Source organism: Marmota flaviventris, chromosome 1 (genome assembly GCF_047511675.1).
Source record: "Marmota flaviventris isolate mMarFla1 chromosome 1, mMarFla1.hap1, whole genome shotgun sequence".
NCBI classification, from domain to species: domain Eukaryota; kingdom Metazoa; phylum Chordata; class Mammalia; order Rodentia; family Sciuridae; genus Marmota; species Marmota flaviventris.
Genome location: NC_092498.1, coordinates 138507675 through 138524353, shown reverse-complemented (window position 1 = coordinate 138524353; position 16679 = coordinate 138507675). Strand labels below are relative to the sequence as shown.

Below are 16679 nucleotides of genomic sequence, written 5' to 3'. Positions count from 1 at the left end.
GCACCTCAAAAACAAACCAAAACCACTACATTCTGATGGTTACTTTTATTCTATTGATCAAAGTCAGGTTTTAATTGGATTTCAGAGACTGACAGAATTGACTTACATTTTGTTGTTTACTCTCTATTTCTAGTATTCATATTTACTAACAAGCCAGCTGGAATCTCAGCGAATCTATTGGGAAAACAAGATAGTGCGGATAGAGAAGGACACAGCAGAGGAAGTAAGTCTGTCTCGTTTGGTGACTGCTGAAATGCCATCTGGCAGGGCAGTCTTATGGTGGGTGGGAAGCAGAGGGCAGGGGAAAAGGAGTCGTTAGAATCTTCCTTCTGAGTCTGATAAATGGTAGAGAACGGTTTTGCCTCTAAAAAGAAACCTTGGGGGTGCTGGGGCTGAGCTCAGTGGCAGAGCACTTGCCTAGTATGTGTGAGGCACTTGGTTCAATCCTTAGCACCACATAAAAATGAAACAAAACAAAGGCATGCTCATGTCCATCTATAACTACAAAAAAAAAAAAAAAAAAAGAAAACTTGGGCTTAAAGGATTGTAATTTTCAAGCAGTTTATGCAATTCTGTTACAAACATAAGGTATGTATATAAGGGCTTGTAATTTGAGTCAGCCAGTTGGTTTGTCAACTTGGGAACAGCTGCCTTTGAGATCAGCTTTGAACTTGTGAGGCTACAAGATGGTATTAAGCTCTTCTAAATTAAAGGAAATAAAATTGGGCAGAGATGTTAAAGAGTTTCAGGGGTCATCCTGGCAGGATATTGGGCTGGGTCAGTGGTTTCCAGATTTTAACAAAATAAAGATGCCATCCAAACCAGGCATGCTGGCACACACCCAGCTACCTGGGAGACTAAGGCAGAAGGATTGTACATTTGAGGCCTGCATTGGCAGCTTAGCAAGACCTATCTCAAAATAACAAAAAAGACCAGGCTTGGGCTGAGGTTGTGGCTCAATGGTAGAGCACTTGCCTAGCATGTGTGAGGCACTGGGTTTGATTCTCGGCACCACATATAAGTTACTAAATAAATAAATAAAAGTCCGTCAACAGCTGAAGGGAAAAAAAAAAAAAAAAAAAAGACCAGGCTTGTAGCTCAGAGCTTGCCTACTATGTGTGAAGCCCTGAATTCAAACTCCACTACTGCAAAAAGAAAAACCAAAAAAGATGCCATTCAGCTCAAGCCTGTAGTCTCAGCTACTTGGGAGACTGAGAAAAGAGGATTACATGAGGCCAGACTAGGCAACATAGAAAGATCCCATATCAAAAAGCAATTAATTTTTAAAAAAATATGCCATTCAGTTATTTCATGATGTGAAAGAGAAAAGTGGTGTGGTTTGGGTGGAAAGCTGGGTAGAGGACTCAGACCCCTCCCAGCTTGATTTTCCCTTTATTTCTAGCATGTACAAAGAATCCCGAGAGTTCCAAATAAGGTAATTTGAAAAACCATGAGAGTTTCTATATAATTAGGGCTCTAGGAACCATTCTCTGGACTTAGGGACAGGGTCTGTAATTAAATAAAGACCTTTGACATTTTTCTTTTTTCTTTTTCTTTTGTGGTGCTTGGGATTGAACCCAGGACCTTGTGCATGTGAGTAAAGCACTTTACCAACTGAGCTATATCCCCAACCCAAGACTTTTGACATTTCTAGTGATTACTATAGTGACTTGGTGAGTCACCACCCTTACCTGGGCCTCCAGAGCCAGGCCTGGGGCCCATGTCTGCGTTGGCTATGATTGCAGACCTACGGCCAGGGTCCAAGCTCTTGTTATGCTAGGCCCATGGGCCCCACTTTCTGGGTCTGCCTATAAATGAGAGAAATAGGGTTCTTTTAGAATAATAATAATAATAATGCTTAACACCAACTTTAAAATGATCTAAAGTTATTGTCAAAATTCTTACAAGAACCTTCCAGTTAGTGCAAGTGCCTTTCCAGAGGCACTTGAGGTCACTGGACTTTGTAATTCTGAATAGGGCTTGATTGAAGCACACGTGGGAGTGGAGGCAGAGCCCTTGGTGTCACATTATAGACTCACAGGGAGGCGTGTTGGCAGTGCTTCTGCAGCCTCACTAATGGGGTTTTCTATGGGATGTAGCAGCTTGACCACCTCAAATCTTTCATGCAGACCTTTGAGAACTCAGCTCAGGAATCTCTCTGCCCTTTGAGATTCTTCAGGATTGACTTCATTTCCTAAAACATGTCAGTGAAAGCAGGTTGGGGCAGGGAGAGGAAGCACTGAAACTTGCTTACATTTACTTTTAGGTAAACAGAGGCCAGGGCAGCTCCAGGTCAAAGTTTACAGGGCTTAAAGGATGCTTTTGTTTTCTGATAACAAATATCATTTATCCATAAGTTCATGGCTAATACAAGCCTATTGTCCTGCCACTGTCCTTTATTTAGCCATTCTTCTATCCATTAGCACCCTCAGCATTAAAGTATGCAGGGAGAACAGTGACCTGGACTCTGGGCTACACTGACAGATTCTTGTTTGGGAGGCTCATAAAATGTTCATGTTGCCAGGTGTAGTTGTGCACACTTATCATCCCAGCTACTTGGGAAGCTGAGGCAGGAGGATTGGAAGTTCCAGGCCAGACTAGGCTACTTAGTGAGACCCTATCTCCAAAAAACAACAACAAATGGCTGGGAATGTATCTCAGTGGCAGAGTCTGAATTCAATCCCCAGTGCTACAAAGAAAAAAAAAATCCATGTCAAGAGGGGAGTGATTGAGGTTGAAATTCATCATGGATTTTAGTCGTAAGTACTGTTTCTTGCTGGGCATGGTGGTGCACACTATAATCCCAGCAGCTTGAGAGGCTGAAACAGGAGGATTGCAAGTTCAAAGCCAGCATCAGCAACTTAGTGAGGCACTTAGTAATTCAGTGAGGCCCTTTATAAAATATAAAAAAGGGCCGAGGATGTAGCTCAGTGGTTAAGCAACCTGGGTTCAATCCTCAGTACCAATAAATAAATAAATACTGTTTCTTCCCTAGTGCCTGAGGCAGTGCCATTACTATAGCATGTGAGCCGAGTCTAGAGAATAAAGCTTATACCCACTTGAAGGTTCGTAGTTTTCATGGGGTCACATTATGGACTCACAGAAAGGACTCACATATGAAAAACACATAGTGAGCAGTACAGGCAAATTCCCTAAAGATGACTCTTTTTTGTTTGAACCTCTAGCTCCATTTAAATCAGTATTTTTCCAGTTGTGGATTCTGAAATGAATATAGTGGATCACAGCTGGCATTTTTATTGCATAGAATATGGTAGATATAAAGTGTTTAGAGTATTTCACATTATTTTGTGAAACTCGTTTTTGTTTCATGTCTATATCTATTCACTGTTTCTTACTGTGGTCTAGCGCTTGGAAATGGTTTAAAGGCACTAACAAACCTTTGTAATATCCATCTTTAGCAACATTAAAAGCCTCTTTAGAGTTATCTTTTTTTTCCCCCTTGCCTATGAATGAACCCTGGGGTGCTTTAACATTGACTTTCATCCCCAGTTCTTTTTATTTATTATTATTATTTCTTGAGATAGGGACTCACTAAATTGTGAATGGATTAGGGCCTCACTAAATTGCTGAGGCTGGCCTTGAACTTGTGATCCTTCTGCCTCAGCCCCCCAAGTCACTAGAATTACAGGGATTACAGGTGTGTACCACTGCAGCCAGCTAGATTTACCTCATTTTTCATCTTGATTTAAATGTGTTTGGCTTAAGCATTTTCTCTGACCAAAACATACAGTTTGATTCCTTTCGATAGTAATTTTTGTCCTTTCCAACTTCACTGAAGAGTGAGTTTGGGAGCAAATGGGAAAACAATGTAATAGTCTCTGATTTCAAAATAACGTTGAAGAGAAAATTAATACCAAAGTAAAATTAGGGCAATTTTGAAGCTATTTTTATTTTTTAAAAATATTTTTTAGTTATACATGGACACAGTATCTTTATTTTTTTTATTTACTTTTATGTGGTGCTGAGGATCGAACCCAGTGCCTCACACATGGGAGGCAAGCACTCTACTGCTGAGCTACACCCCAGCCGCCCCGTCCGTATTCTTTTAAATTAAAGAAATTGGCTATAAAGTTAATTGCTACAAAACAATTATTATTTTTTTTAAAAGGGCAGTGCTATTAGAGACCAACTAGGCTGTATGAAAATGTTTAGAAAGAGAGCATATGCAGAAGCATATGCCTGTAATCCGCTTAATTCTAGAAGCTGAGGCAGGAGGATCGAGTGTTCAAGGGCAGCCTCTGTCTGCAACTTAGTGAGTCCCTACTTAACTAGTGGCACCCTGTCTCAAAATAAAAAATAAAAAGGGATGGGGAGAGCAGGGGTTGTGGCTCAGTGGTAGAGAGAGCACTTGCCTAGCACATGTGAGGCACTGGGTTCGATTCTCAGCACCACATTTAAATAAATAAAGGTCCATTGACGACGACAGCAACAAAATATATAGATATAATATAGTGTGTGTGTGTGTGTATGTATGTATGTGTGTGTATATATATCTATATATATGTAAAGGTTTGGGGATGTGACTCACTGGTTAACTTCCCTGAGGGATTCAATCCCCAGTTCCAAAAAAAGGAAAAAAGAAAGAAAGGTTGATTTCTCCTGCATGATCAATCTCACATGCATCATACGCAGGGTCTGCTAAGGATTCAGATATGGCGCAGAGGTCGTGTCTTCTCTTCAGTACAGCTTTGGCCTCTAGTGTACAGAAAGAGTTTTAGAACTTGGCTTTGGATCAGGCTTGGTCTTAGACTGGATTCACCACCGTCAAGCTAAGTGACCTTGGGCATATTGCCTTACCTTTCTCTGAGCCTTAGTATTTGTCAAAGGTACCTTATCTATGGCATTGGCTTGTTGTGAACAATAAATGAGATACTGCCTATGGAACACATAGCCAGTGCCTGGACCACATTTAAGGGGGATAATTGGTCCTTAAAAAGTATTGTTGTGGGGATTGGGGCTGTTGCTCAGTGGTACAGTTCTTGCCTAGCATGTATAAGGCACTAGGTTCAATCCTCAACACCAAATGTTTGTTTATATACAATAAATAAATAAAAGAATTTCAAATCTCGGTCACTTTCAGATCCTATTATTGCCTCATGGTCCACTCAGCCTCTCCTTTCCCCTTCCCACCTATTCTTTTCCCAGTGTCCTTCAACAATGGAGTTGAGGGGCTGGGGATGTGGCTCAAGCAGTAGCGCACTCGCCTGGCATGTGTGTGGCCCGGGTTCGATCTTCAGCACTACATACAAAGATGTTGCGTCCGCCGAAAACTAATAAATAAATAAATAAATATTGAAATGCGCGCTCTCTCTCTAAAAATAAATAAATAAATAAAATAAAGGCATTGTGTCCATCTACTACTAAAAATATTTTTTTTTAAAAAATGGAATTGAGGCAGTTTTTAGGTCTGTTGGCCTTTACACTGAGCCAGTCCAGTTTCCCTCTAGCTGGTCTCCAGTACACTCTTAGCTAGGATTACTGCTATCTAATACACCAAAATCTTAAAATTCTCTTTTAAAAATAAGACTATGTCATATGACTTAGTTCTCTAGACATATATTGTCTTTACCTCCCAAACATGGACTTTGTGTTTCATACAGCTTGCTGGTATGTGAGAAAAGTAATAGTTTGGGGCGGGGGGTGGAGATAAGACCGAAAAATGAGAACCAGTGGATTATTATAACTTAAAAGTAATGATTTGAGGGGTGGTGGAGATAAGACCAAACAATTAGAACCAGTGGATTATTATAACTTTTGAAATGTAAGCACAGAAGGGAAAAATAATGGGGAGTGATTAATAATGGGAGGCCTGCTCTGCCCTCTGGTGAACCAGCTCCTGCTCAAGGGCCTGAAACTTGCTGGTCACCTTCTAACAGTTTCACGACATTTAGCAACTTCTGATCCCTTCTTCATTAGTGTTCAGGAACAGTAAGCAAAAAAAGAATTTCTCACAATTTTCATTCTTGTTACAGAAATGCTTTCTATATATACATATGGATATATTTATCTTTTTTTTAAGTTGTTGACAGACCTTTATTTTATTTGTTTATAAGCATTGCTAAGAATCAAACCCATCAGCAGAATTTATAACAGTTTATTGTACCTAGAAATACTCATGTATACAATTCCACACTGGAAGATTCTCAGCAATCAATCAAGTTAATTACCGAGCCAACTTAAGAGGAAAAAAAATGGAAAAGAAACTAAAATGTTGGGTGAATTCTACCAAAGTCAGCCATGGTGGCTGTACTGGCACAGAATATTAAACTGAGTGTGACTATTTTCACTGCAACAAATGAAAAAAACAAAAACAAAATGTGCCTGTTGTTTAAAGCACTCAGTAGAGGGCTGATGAAACTATTTTTTTTTCCTTTAATACATGCACTCTTGAGTCCTAGTCACTGAGTGCTTGTTCAGACAGCACACGAGGGGTGAGAGTGCGTCTCCTAGCCTTAAAGTGGGAGGTATGCCAGGCACTCAGAGGCTTTCGTTAGCATGCAGAAATATTAGAAAACCTCATTGACTGATCAATTTTATGTATTTGAATATCAGAAAATTGAAATTTTCCATAATTATTGCTCATCCCTAATCATGTTCAACATCATACTTACTCATTAGAGATTTCAGATGAATTCTTAAAATTAAAAAAAAATCTTCATAGTACTAATTTTGTTTCTTTATACAGTTTGCATTTGGTGTTAGTGCTTGCAATTATATTAAAATCAAAAGCTGATTTTTAAGGCATATATAATTAAGGATGCCACTCTCTTGTTTTATACCAATAATTTAAAGATTGATATGCTAAAAAAATCAATGCACAGCACTAAAGCATGAGCTAGTTTCACCTAAATCTGTAAAAAAATATTAAAGATTTTATATTTTTTTCACTGGGAAGAAATTCTTCCTGGATGAAATTACAAATATGTGTAGAATATATTTAATAAAAGACTTATAAAATAGCTAAATATAGAACTTCAATATAGATTGGCGTGTAGTATATAGAACAAGATTCCATATAAATAACTTTAGCCTTTTTAAAAATGAAGTTGCAGGCTGACATTATGTTCTATACTCAGTAAGTGTTCACAGCCCTTACAGACATTAAATGTAAATTGTTTCAGATGTTCAGCTTTGTTTAAATGCAATCAGGTTGTTTGTTTGTTGTTAATGCTTTGATGAAAAGGCTTTATATGCAGTAGATCTACAAAAATATTGTTCCTACTGATCAGAATTAAATTTGTATAGAGCAGAGTTTTAAAATGAATGTAAATAGCACTAAACATTTTCTTTCTGCAACCTGTACTTATAGATTCCTTCTGTAAACTAAATTAAAAAAATATATATTGTAGTACATTTTGGTGGTAATTTTAAAGGTGTTGATTAGGTCAATAATTGTTTAAGCACTGTCTCATCCATGTTAAAATTGTTTTCTACTTTTATTTCTGAATCTCTTAAAATTCATTTCAATTAATATTTTGTTGTTGGTTTGGAAGTAATCCCAATGTATCTTTGATATTTAACCTGGTTAATTTGTGCACAGTCACAACAGTGGATAGAATTATGTAGTCTCTGTTATACTAAAATGTTATATTCAAGAGATGTTAAATATTTACATGCTTTGTTGACTTGCTCAAATGTGAATCCTGTTAGTGTTGACTGAAGAAGAATCTGGTAGTTTCTTAATTGGGCAATTAACCATTTATGGCTCTATTTTTCTTTTTGAAAACAAACTACTGGTAATTATTTTTAGGACTTATTTTGATTCTAATTACTCCTATTTTTCCAAAGTTAAAGACTATCAGTTAATCATGATTACATTTTTCTGGTGGTTAAAAAATTCTCTGTTTGTTTTCAATATAGTTTTTTGTGTGTTTCCACATTATATATTTTTCCCTTTTGTAAGACTTCAATTTAGAGTTTCCTAAGTGGGATAAAATGATTCATTAGTAGAGAAAGAATTGTGTCACTTAATATCTAATATTATAGTTGTACAAAATGGAAAAAGAATAAAAAGTAGCAGTAAAATTATATACTGAAAACACCAAAAATTTAGATGCCTTAATAGTATATACATGAAAATACTCAACTATCGTTTAAAAACAATTCCTCGGACTGCCTGATGGTTAAAATATAATTGATCCATATCCAAGGCTACTATTGAAGATCCTCTGCCAAAAATAGCCCCTCACTTAACCTGAAGGTGAGAGCTGCATAGACCAGTCATGTAAATAAAGCCTGAACTGCAGGCCTGTGCCACTGCCCAGCGCTTGGCATCTGACTCATCTCTTACCTGAAGTGTCCTAGACTTAAGTATTCTGGACAAAGCAATGCTTTTCTTTTATTAAAACCTCAGCATGTCTCCCTGATCTGAAATATTTGCTTTCTTTTCAAAATAAGTTGTATCTTATCATGAAAAATATAGTATCTAACATCATCATTCACATTGAGGTTTTCTCATAACAAACATCTTTAGTTTTAAGAAGTCATCTTGACCAATGTTACAGTAATTTCTGTTAACTGATTGTGGTAAGCAATGTTAATGTGAAAAGAAATTAAAACTTTCTTTATCTGTTGTAAAAAAAAAAAAAAAAAAGAATCAAACCCAGTGTTTCACATGCTAGGCAAGTGCTCTACCACTGAGCTACAACCCTAGCTCCCAGATATGCTTTCAAATGATTACCTCACCTTTTCTAGATTTGGTTTGTCAAAATCATACACTGATAATTGGGGAAAATCGTGTCCAAGGACAACACAATTTAGCATGATCCCTCTTTGCTCTTTCAGATTAACAACATGAAGACCAAATTTAAAGAAACGATTGAGAAGTGTGATAATCTGGAGCACAGACTCAATGATCTCCTGAAAGAAAAGCAGTCTGTGGAAAGGAAGTAGGTATAGTTGGTCTGTTATTCAAATTAGCCACTTTATGGTAACATGCCCTGTCAACAGATGATTCCCTTCATTCTTTTGGGAGGACCTTCAATTTCAAGTGTGTACATCACCAGGTTTTCAAGGGATTCCCTATAAGTGGAGCAAATTTACTGTGACTCCTTATTTACTAAAAAATGCATTATTTCACCTGAGGTGGATGGCCCCCTGCCATCTGCATCTTGCAGCGTGGCAGATGGCTTCCATTTTTGTTGGTAGGAAGGAGTTTCCTTGTGTTCAGGGCCTGCAGCTGCTATGAACCATGGTTGATAAAACTGGAAGTTAGGAAGGAGTCTATATCTAAGCCAGAGATGTCGTTGGCTTTAGCCAAAGAGGTTGAAAATAGAGCAAGGAGCCAAATGATTAGTGTGGCCACTCTCATTTAAGAAGATAGTTGTTACTGATTAAAATTATCTTTCTGATTTAGGTTATATTCACTTTGGAAGTGAATGGATTTATTGTGTTCATACAAATAGATAAAACATACATTTAAGGGGGATAATTGGTCCTTAAAAAGTATTGTTTGGGGCTGGATTGTGGCTCAGCGGTAGAGCACTTGCCTAGCACAGGTTGGACTCGAATTTGATGCTCAGCACCACATAAAAATAAAGGCATTATGTTGTGTCCATCTAAACCAAAAAATAAATATTAAAAAAAAAAAAGTATTGTTTGGGGGTTTGGGGCTGTTGCTCAGTGGTACAGTTCTTGCCTAGCATGTGTAAGGCACTGGGTTCAATCCTCAACACCAAATGTCTGTTTATATACAATAGATAGATAGATAGATAGATAGATAGATAGACGGACGGATTGTTTGGGAGGCTGGGGATATAGCTCAGTGATAGAGCACTTGCCTAGCATGCACAAGGTCCTAGATTCAATCCCTAGTACCATAGGGAGAAAAAGTATTTTTTTTCTTTAACATTATTTTGGAATAATTTTAGAATAATAGAAAGACTGCAAATATAGTAGCATCAAGATTTCCTAATACTCTTCACCCATTTTCTCCTACTGTTAAAAAACATTTTCTAATAGTTTCTTCTTGTTGTAGAAAAATATATATGGAACACAGGATGTGCCATTTTAACATTTCTAAGTATAAATTCAATAGCACTAAGTGTACTTTCAATGTTGCAAAACCACTACCATCCCTATGCTTCCAGAATTTTTCATCACCCCAAACAGAAACTCTCTCACCAAATTTTTTAAACCTCTATAAAAACAACACTGCAATATTAATAGAAATTTTTAAATTTTCTTCCACTTTCAATATCCTAACAAATTGAGCTGAGTTAAAAAAATTAGTTAAAACTAGATGCTCTTTTCACTTCCTGGATCCTAGTAAGTGGTAACTTGTTTGTTTGTATTTGTTTTTTAATAGTGAATGTTGAACCCCAGGGCACTTTACCACTGAGGTACATCCCCAGACATTTTTATTTTTTAGTTCAAGACAGGGTCTCTACATTGCTTACAGTCTTGCTAAATTGCTGAGGCCAGCTTTGAACCTGCAATCCTTGTGCCTCAGCCTCCCAAGTCACTGGGATAATAGGGGTGTGCCACCATGCCTGGCACATTATCTTTTTTCTATAAAAACAGTACTGCAGATATTCTCTTTGGTGAAATATTCTTTTTTGGAAACATTTTCATACTAGCATATTTAGATCTATTCTGATCTTTGTTAACAGTTGCATGATTTACATTGTATGGATACACTATAATAATTTTAACCAATTCCCTATTGATTAACATTTAAATTGTCTCCTGTCTTACACCGATATAAACAGTGTTTTAATGAGCATCTTTCTTCATTCATCTTTTTATAGGATAAAAAAGTAGAATAGCTAATAGCTATGTCAAAAGGCATGTGCAGCTGGGTGCTGTGGCCCATGCCTGTAATCCCAGCAGCTCAGGAGGCTGAGACAGGAGGATTGCATGTTTAAAGCCAGCCTCAGCAAAAGGGAGGTGATAAGCAACACAGTGAGATCCTCTCTCTAAATAAAATACAAAATAGAGCTGGGGGTGTGACTCAGTGGTCGAGTACCCCTGAGTTCAATCCCTGGTATCCCCTAAAAGCGGGGTGGGGCATGTGCACTTTTCTTTTTTAAGCAGAACTGGGGACTGAACCCAGTGGTGTTCTACCACTAAACTGTATCTCCAGCCCACCCCTCCCCCTTTTTTTTGGAGATATAGTTGTCCAGGCTGGCCTCAAATTTAATGATCTTCCTGCCTCAGCCTCCCAAGTTGCTGAGATTAGAGGTATGCACCACTATGCTCGGCTGTGAACTTTTTGTTGTTGTTTTTTGGTACCAGAGATTAAACTCGGGCACTCAAACACCGAGCCACATCCCCAGCTCTATTTTGTATTTTATTTAGAGACAGGGTCTCACTGAGTTGCTTAGTGCCTCCCTTTTGCTGAGGCTGGCTTTGAACTGGCGATTCTCCTGTTTTAGCCTCCTGAGCCACTGGGATTATTGGTGTGGGCCCCTGGCATTACAGGCATGGGCCACTGCCCAATTTAAGAGAATTGACTTCCAAAAAGTCTGTACCAATTTACACTCCAGTGTAAACATGTTGGTGTGCCTTTTTTTTGTAAATTTTTTAATTTGTTCTAATTAGCTATGCGAGGCAGTAGAATGCATTTTGACATACTGTACACAAATGTAGCACAACTTCTCGTTCCTCTGGCTGTATATGGTGCAGAGTCACACCAGTAGTGTAATCATACATGTATATAGGATAATAATGTCTCTCATTCTACCTTCCTTCCCATCCCCACTACCCCAGCACTCCCCTTACTCCCCTCTGCACAATCCAAAGTTCCTTCATTCTTCCGTAACCATACACCCCCCACTACAAATCAGCATCCACTTATAAGAGAAAACATTCAGCCTTTGGTTTTTTGGGATTCCTTATTTCACTTGGCATGATAATTTCCATCCATTTACCTGCAAATGTCATAATTTCATTGTTCTTTAAGGCTGAGTAATAGTCCATTATATATGTGCACCACATTTTCTTTATCCATTCATTGGTAGTAGGTGTGTCTCTTCCAGTGGGCTCTTTAGCACTCTGAAACATAAAAATGGTATCTCAAATGGTGTTTTCATTTATAATTCTTTACTTATGTGTAAGATTGGGCATTAAGAATAGGGAATTCCCAATTCTGGAAAACCCTTTGGTTAGAATAAGCATCTTTTTTTCTCCTCCAGAAATGCAGTGAGGTCAGAGCAATTGACTCTCCAAGAATGTCACTTTTCCTCATAACTTCTTTATTATAGCTATTTCTCTGAGGCATCCATTTAACTATGGACTGACAGAAGCATTTTTACCATGAGTCACACAAGTTTCTGCTACTGAAAAATTTCAGATGCTTAAAAATTGGCTGGAAGCTACACCTGGGTTAACAAGAGCAAAATTCTTTCTTTGCCTAGCTGATTACAGTGGCAGCAAACCAGTCTCCCTCAGCAGAGGAGGGAGGGGGAGACTGCTCTAAAATGGATTCTGAGGTCGTGGCCTGCTGTTCAATCCCAGAGTAGAAAGGCGACTGTGTCAGCAAATGAAAAGATATGCTTTTGTCTTTGTTTTGCAAAAGGTGCACTCAGCTAAATACGAAAGTGGCCAAACTCACAACTGAGCTCCAGGAGGAGCAGGAAATGAATAAGTGTTTGCGGGCCAACCAGGTCCTCCTGCAGAACAAGCTAAAAGAGGAGGAAAGGTTGTTGAAGGAGACCTGTGACCAAAAAGACCTTCAGATCACCGAGATCCAGGAGCAGCTGCGTGATGTCATGTTTTACCTTGAGACTCAGCAGCAGATCAGCCATCTACCTGCTGAGACCCGGCAGGAAATACAGGAAGGACAGATCAACATTGCCATGGCCTCCACCTCCAGTCCCTCCTCTTCAGGAGGCAGCGGGAAGCTGCCCTCCAGGAAGGGTCGAAGCAAGAGGGGCAAGTGATCTTCAGAAAAACAACATCCCTGAGACTGTTCTCCCTGGCACTGAAGGGTGTGCTGGGACCTTTGGCTAAATGGGAGGGTGGGCCCTAATAAGTACAAGTAAGGATCAAGCCACAGTCGTTTGGATCTTTCATTTGCTAGTGTGGCATAGTGAATGTAGAGGGTGCTGAGAGAGCAGATGCACCTGAACAGTGTTTTCAAAGGTGGGTAAGAGTTCACTAACCTCAGACATTCTAATGACCATTTTGCCTTCCTGCTTGGTAGATGCCCCAACTCTGCTGTGCATTTTTCCGTTGTATTTATTGAGTTGGAGTATTTGATGTTTAGCTGTAGGGTAGTTTTAAGACGTGAAGTTTTTCATAACCTCAAAGGTAATGTTACCTAGCACTAAACCTCCCAGAGCTGATAGCAGCTGCTCTAAAGGCAGGCTCCCATTGGCTACTGAGGAGCTAGGAAAATTCCCTAGCTCCAGTCTCATATCATTGCCATCCCTCCCTTCCTCTGGGGAGTTGAAGAATTGTTTGAATGTTATATGAAGATGGGCTAGGTTGTAAGCCAGGCAGTGGCTTGTCACCAGCAGCCATCTCTTCTTGCCCTACAGCTAGCCAGGAAAAACAACCCAGGACAGATTGAGTAGACATAGTGTAGGAAAAATGGTGGCAGTTCCACTTAGTTTATTTCTGGTGACTCCACACATCATTATGCACCTCAAATAAGAAAGAGGCTTAATGAGTATTCAAGATCTAAATCTCAGAGTGGATTTCCTAGTATCTAGCAAGAATAAGAGAGGAAATTTATCATCCATGTGAAAACATAGAATGAGGCCTCTGGCTAGCTAATTGTGTATTTTGCTGGGATCAGTATTTTCTGAATGTTTACAAAAGATCCGAATTCATGTTCAGGTTGCAGCTAGAGGGAGCTTGGGCAGATTTTCAATTATGCTTTCAAGATATAACCAAAGGCTGTTACTAAATCCTAAAATTTGAATTTCAACAGAGCCCCCTTTAAAACAGTCATGTAATGCTTGTTATGGACTGAAGAGGGGTTGTGTACTTTCTCTAGAACCAGAAACAAGATAATTCGTGACATGCCATAATTGAGTGAAACTGAAGCGAGACCCGTGTTGGAATTTAGCTTCTAGAAGAGGGAGCTGGACATGTTAACAAGGCATACTGTTAAATGATGGGTTTTGTTTTCTGCTTTATAATTAGCCAAAGGTTTTAAATTGTCACATTGAATAATTATTTTTTAAGCTGTGATTGGGCCTCATCCCCTTTGACTTAAATGGTCCTAGGTGTTGTTAATACATCAGCTGTGTTGCTAATCACTATCCATTTTGGGGGATATGCTGCAGCATTCCCTCTCCCCACCCTCCACCAAAAACAAAAAACAAAAAAACCTTAACTGTAACTTTGCAAAATGAATGTACTTAGTCAAACATTCTTAATTTTTACTTAGGGCAGACCAATGCTAATGCTATAAGTCCTTCTTGGACTTTAATTAATATACAGATATCTTAAAGCAAGAGTGGGAATGTAAAACATAACCTAATTGTCTTTCCTATAGAGATTCTATTTTATTTAAAATCTATTTTTACACTAGTTAGAATCCTGCTGTTTTGGCCAAGTACTTGTCTTGCATGTCTGACCTTGCAGAAGCTGGGGTGGATTGTAGCATACTAATTAAGAAGTAGTTTACAAAGCTTGCTCCTCATTTCATTATGATCGCCTCCATCACGCGGCCCAGCCTCCAGCTGGCAGAGCTGCGGTTTTCAGCACAGGTGGGACAAATGCTCTGGAAGGCTGTGCCCAGAGGAATGAGCAAACAGGCAAAGGTCCCCAAACTACTTGAAGGTTTAAAAGAAATGTTCCAGGGTGGGGGGGGGAATCTTGTCAAGATATGTAAAGAAAATGTTATTTTAAAAGAAGGTCAAAGAGTTATGACAATTAGATAAGACAGGAGCTGTTAGTGTTCTCTTCAGGGTGGAAATGAACCACTTAATTTACCCATACTACCTTGAACAGTGAAATTGCATTAAAATAACCAAACTTTGAAATTATTATGCTGTGTGAAGTTTGTGTCTCTGACATTTGCTTAGGAACACATATCTAATCAAGAAAGTCAATGGCCTGGATTTAGAGATAAGCATAAAAATCAACTCTTTGACAGGATAGTGAGCAGCTGGATTATCCATCTTTTCAGCCTCTTTCCTACAGCTCCCCAAACCAACAAAAAGTAGGAGGAACCTAAGCTGGCATGGTAGCATGTACCTGTCATCCCAGCTACTCAGAATGCTAAAGCAGGAGGATCACAAGTTTGAAGCCAGCCTGGGCAATTTAGTGAGACTCTAATAAGGGCTTGAGTTGTAGCTCAGTGGTAAAGCACCTCTGTGTTCAATCTCCAGTACCTGAAAAAAATAAAAGAATAAAAAAGCCAAACCAAATATAGATTAGGGGAAATTATCTGAATTTGAAGGCTTGAAGTAGGGGAAGACCCAGACACATAACTCTTTTGTAAACAAAAAGGAATTGATTTTTTTTTAACCGGAGACTTTTACAGGCCTTAAAGCTGAGATTTTTTTTTTTTTTTTTTACACTCACAAATGTGACTCCTTAAGGACACTGGGTAATATAAGGCACTTGAAACAACTACAACTGCCAAGCAAAGCTGCTGTCATTCAAAGGGCTGAGAAACTTAGGTAGATAGCCAACCAGGAATGTGAGAACTGGAAAATCATGAAGGAGCAACCTTCCATCATTGTTTGGAACCCTCTTCTGGTGCAGTTAGTAGGCACACTCTCAAGTACTATATATGATTTGGCCATGGTACGTGGTGCCATGTTGCTTAGGCTGGTGGCGTATTTTGCTAGTGTGATGAAGTCTATAGACTTATGTAAAAAAGGAAAGAGTCATTTCACATTTGGAGAAAACCATTTTATTTTCTCTGGGATAAAGCTGAATTCACTACTGCCTAATGGTCTTCTGCATTCCTGCTCTCTTGGCAGCAGAAGGGAAATTAAGACTCTGGAGAATCAATTTCTGCTTCTTATTACTTTATACATATATTTTTATTTTTTGATACCAGGGATTGAATCCAGTAGTCCTTCACCACTGAGCTATATCCACAGTCCCCCACCCCCTTTTTGAGACAGGGTCTTGGTAAGCTTCCCTGGCTTACCTGGAACTTACAATCTTCGTGCCTCAGCCTCCTAAGTCACTGGGATTACAGGCTTGCACCACCAAACTTAGCCAATTTCTGCTTCTTAATAGTACAGGGGAGCTGGGTGTAGTGGTGCATGGCTATAATCCCAGTGATTTAAGAGGTTGAGGCAGGAAGATCCTAAGTTCAAAGTCAGCCCCAGCTACTTAGCAAGGCCCTAAGCAACTCTTCAAGACCCTGTCTCAAAATAAAATATAAGAAAGGGCTGGGGATATGGCTCAGTGGTTAAGTGCTTCTGGGTTCAATCCCTGGTATCAAAAATAAATAAAAAATAGTAGAGGGGGACATCTAAGTCACTTAGATCTAGCCATTACTTTCATCAATCTTAGGATGCTACTGAGTATTCTGTGGCAGGCTTCTGCTGCTGGCCAGACCCCCCCTCCTTTTTTTTTTTTGGTGGCGCTGCTGGAGATAGAACCTGGGACCTTCTACATTGCTAAAACACATGTTCTACCACTGAGCTACACGCTCAGCTCCACTTTCAATCTTGCCTATAAAAATTCTTGTTTTTAGAGAATTTTTTAAATATTTATTTATTTTAGTTTTCGGCGGACACAAC

General features: G+C 38.9%; 1 protein-coding gene across 4 annotated transcripts in view; it reads left to right on the top strand.

Annotated features, from left to right (window-relative positions):
• The window catches only part of Brap (BRCA1 associated protein), a 64024-nt gene that overhangs the window by 21529 nt on the left and 25816 nt on the right, over positions 1-16679 (top strand). For 2 of the 4 annotated variants that reach the window (XM_027949128.2, XM_071616885.1), the window contains 3 exons: positions 134-223; positions 8806-8909; positions 12539-14960. In XM_027949128.2, coding sequence (XP_027804929.1) covers positions 134-223; positions 8806-8909; positions 12539-12902 — 558 coding nt within the window. In that variant the 3' untranslated portion in view covers positions 12903-14960. Of the gene's footprint in view, positions 1-133; positions 224-8805; positions 8910-12538; positions 14961-16679 lie in introns of those variants that run through there. The other 2 variants (XM_071616889.1, XM_071616887.1) reach the window with 2 other exon arrangements.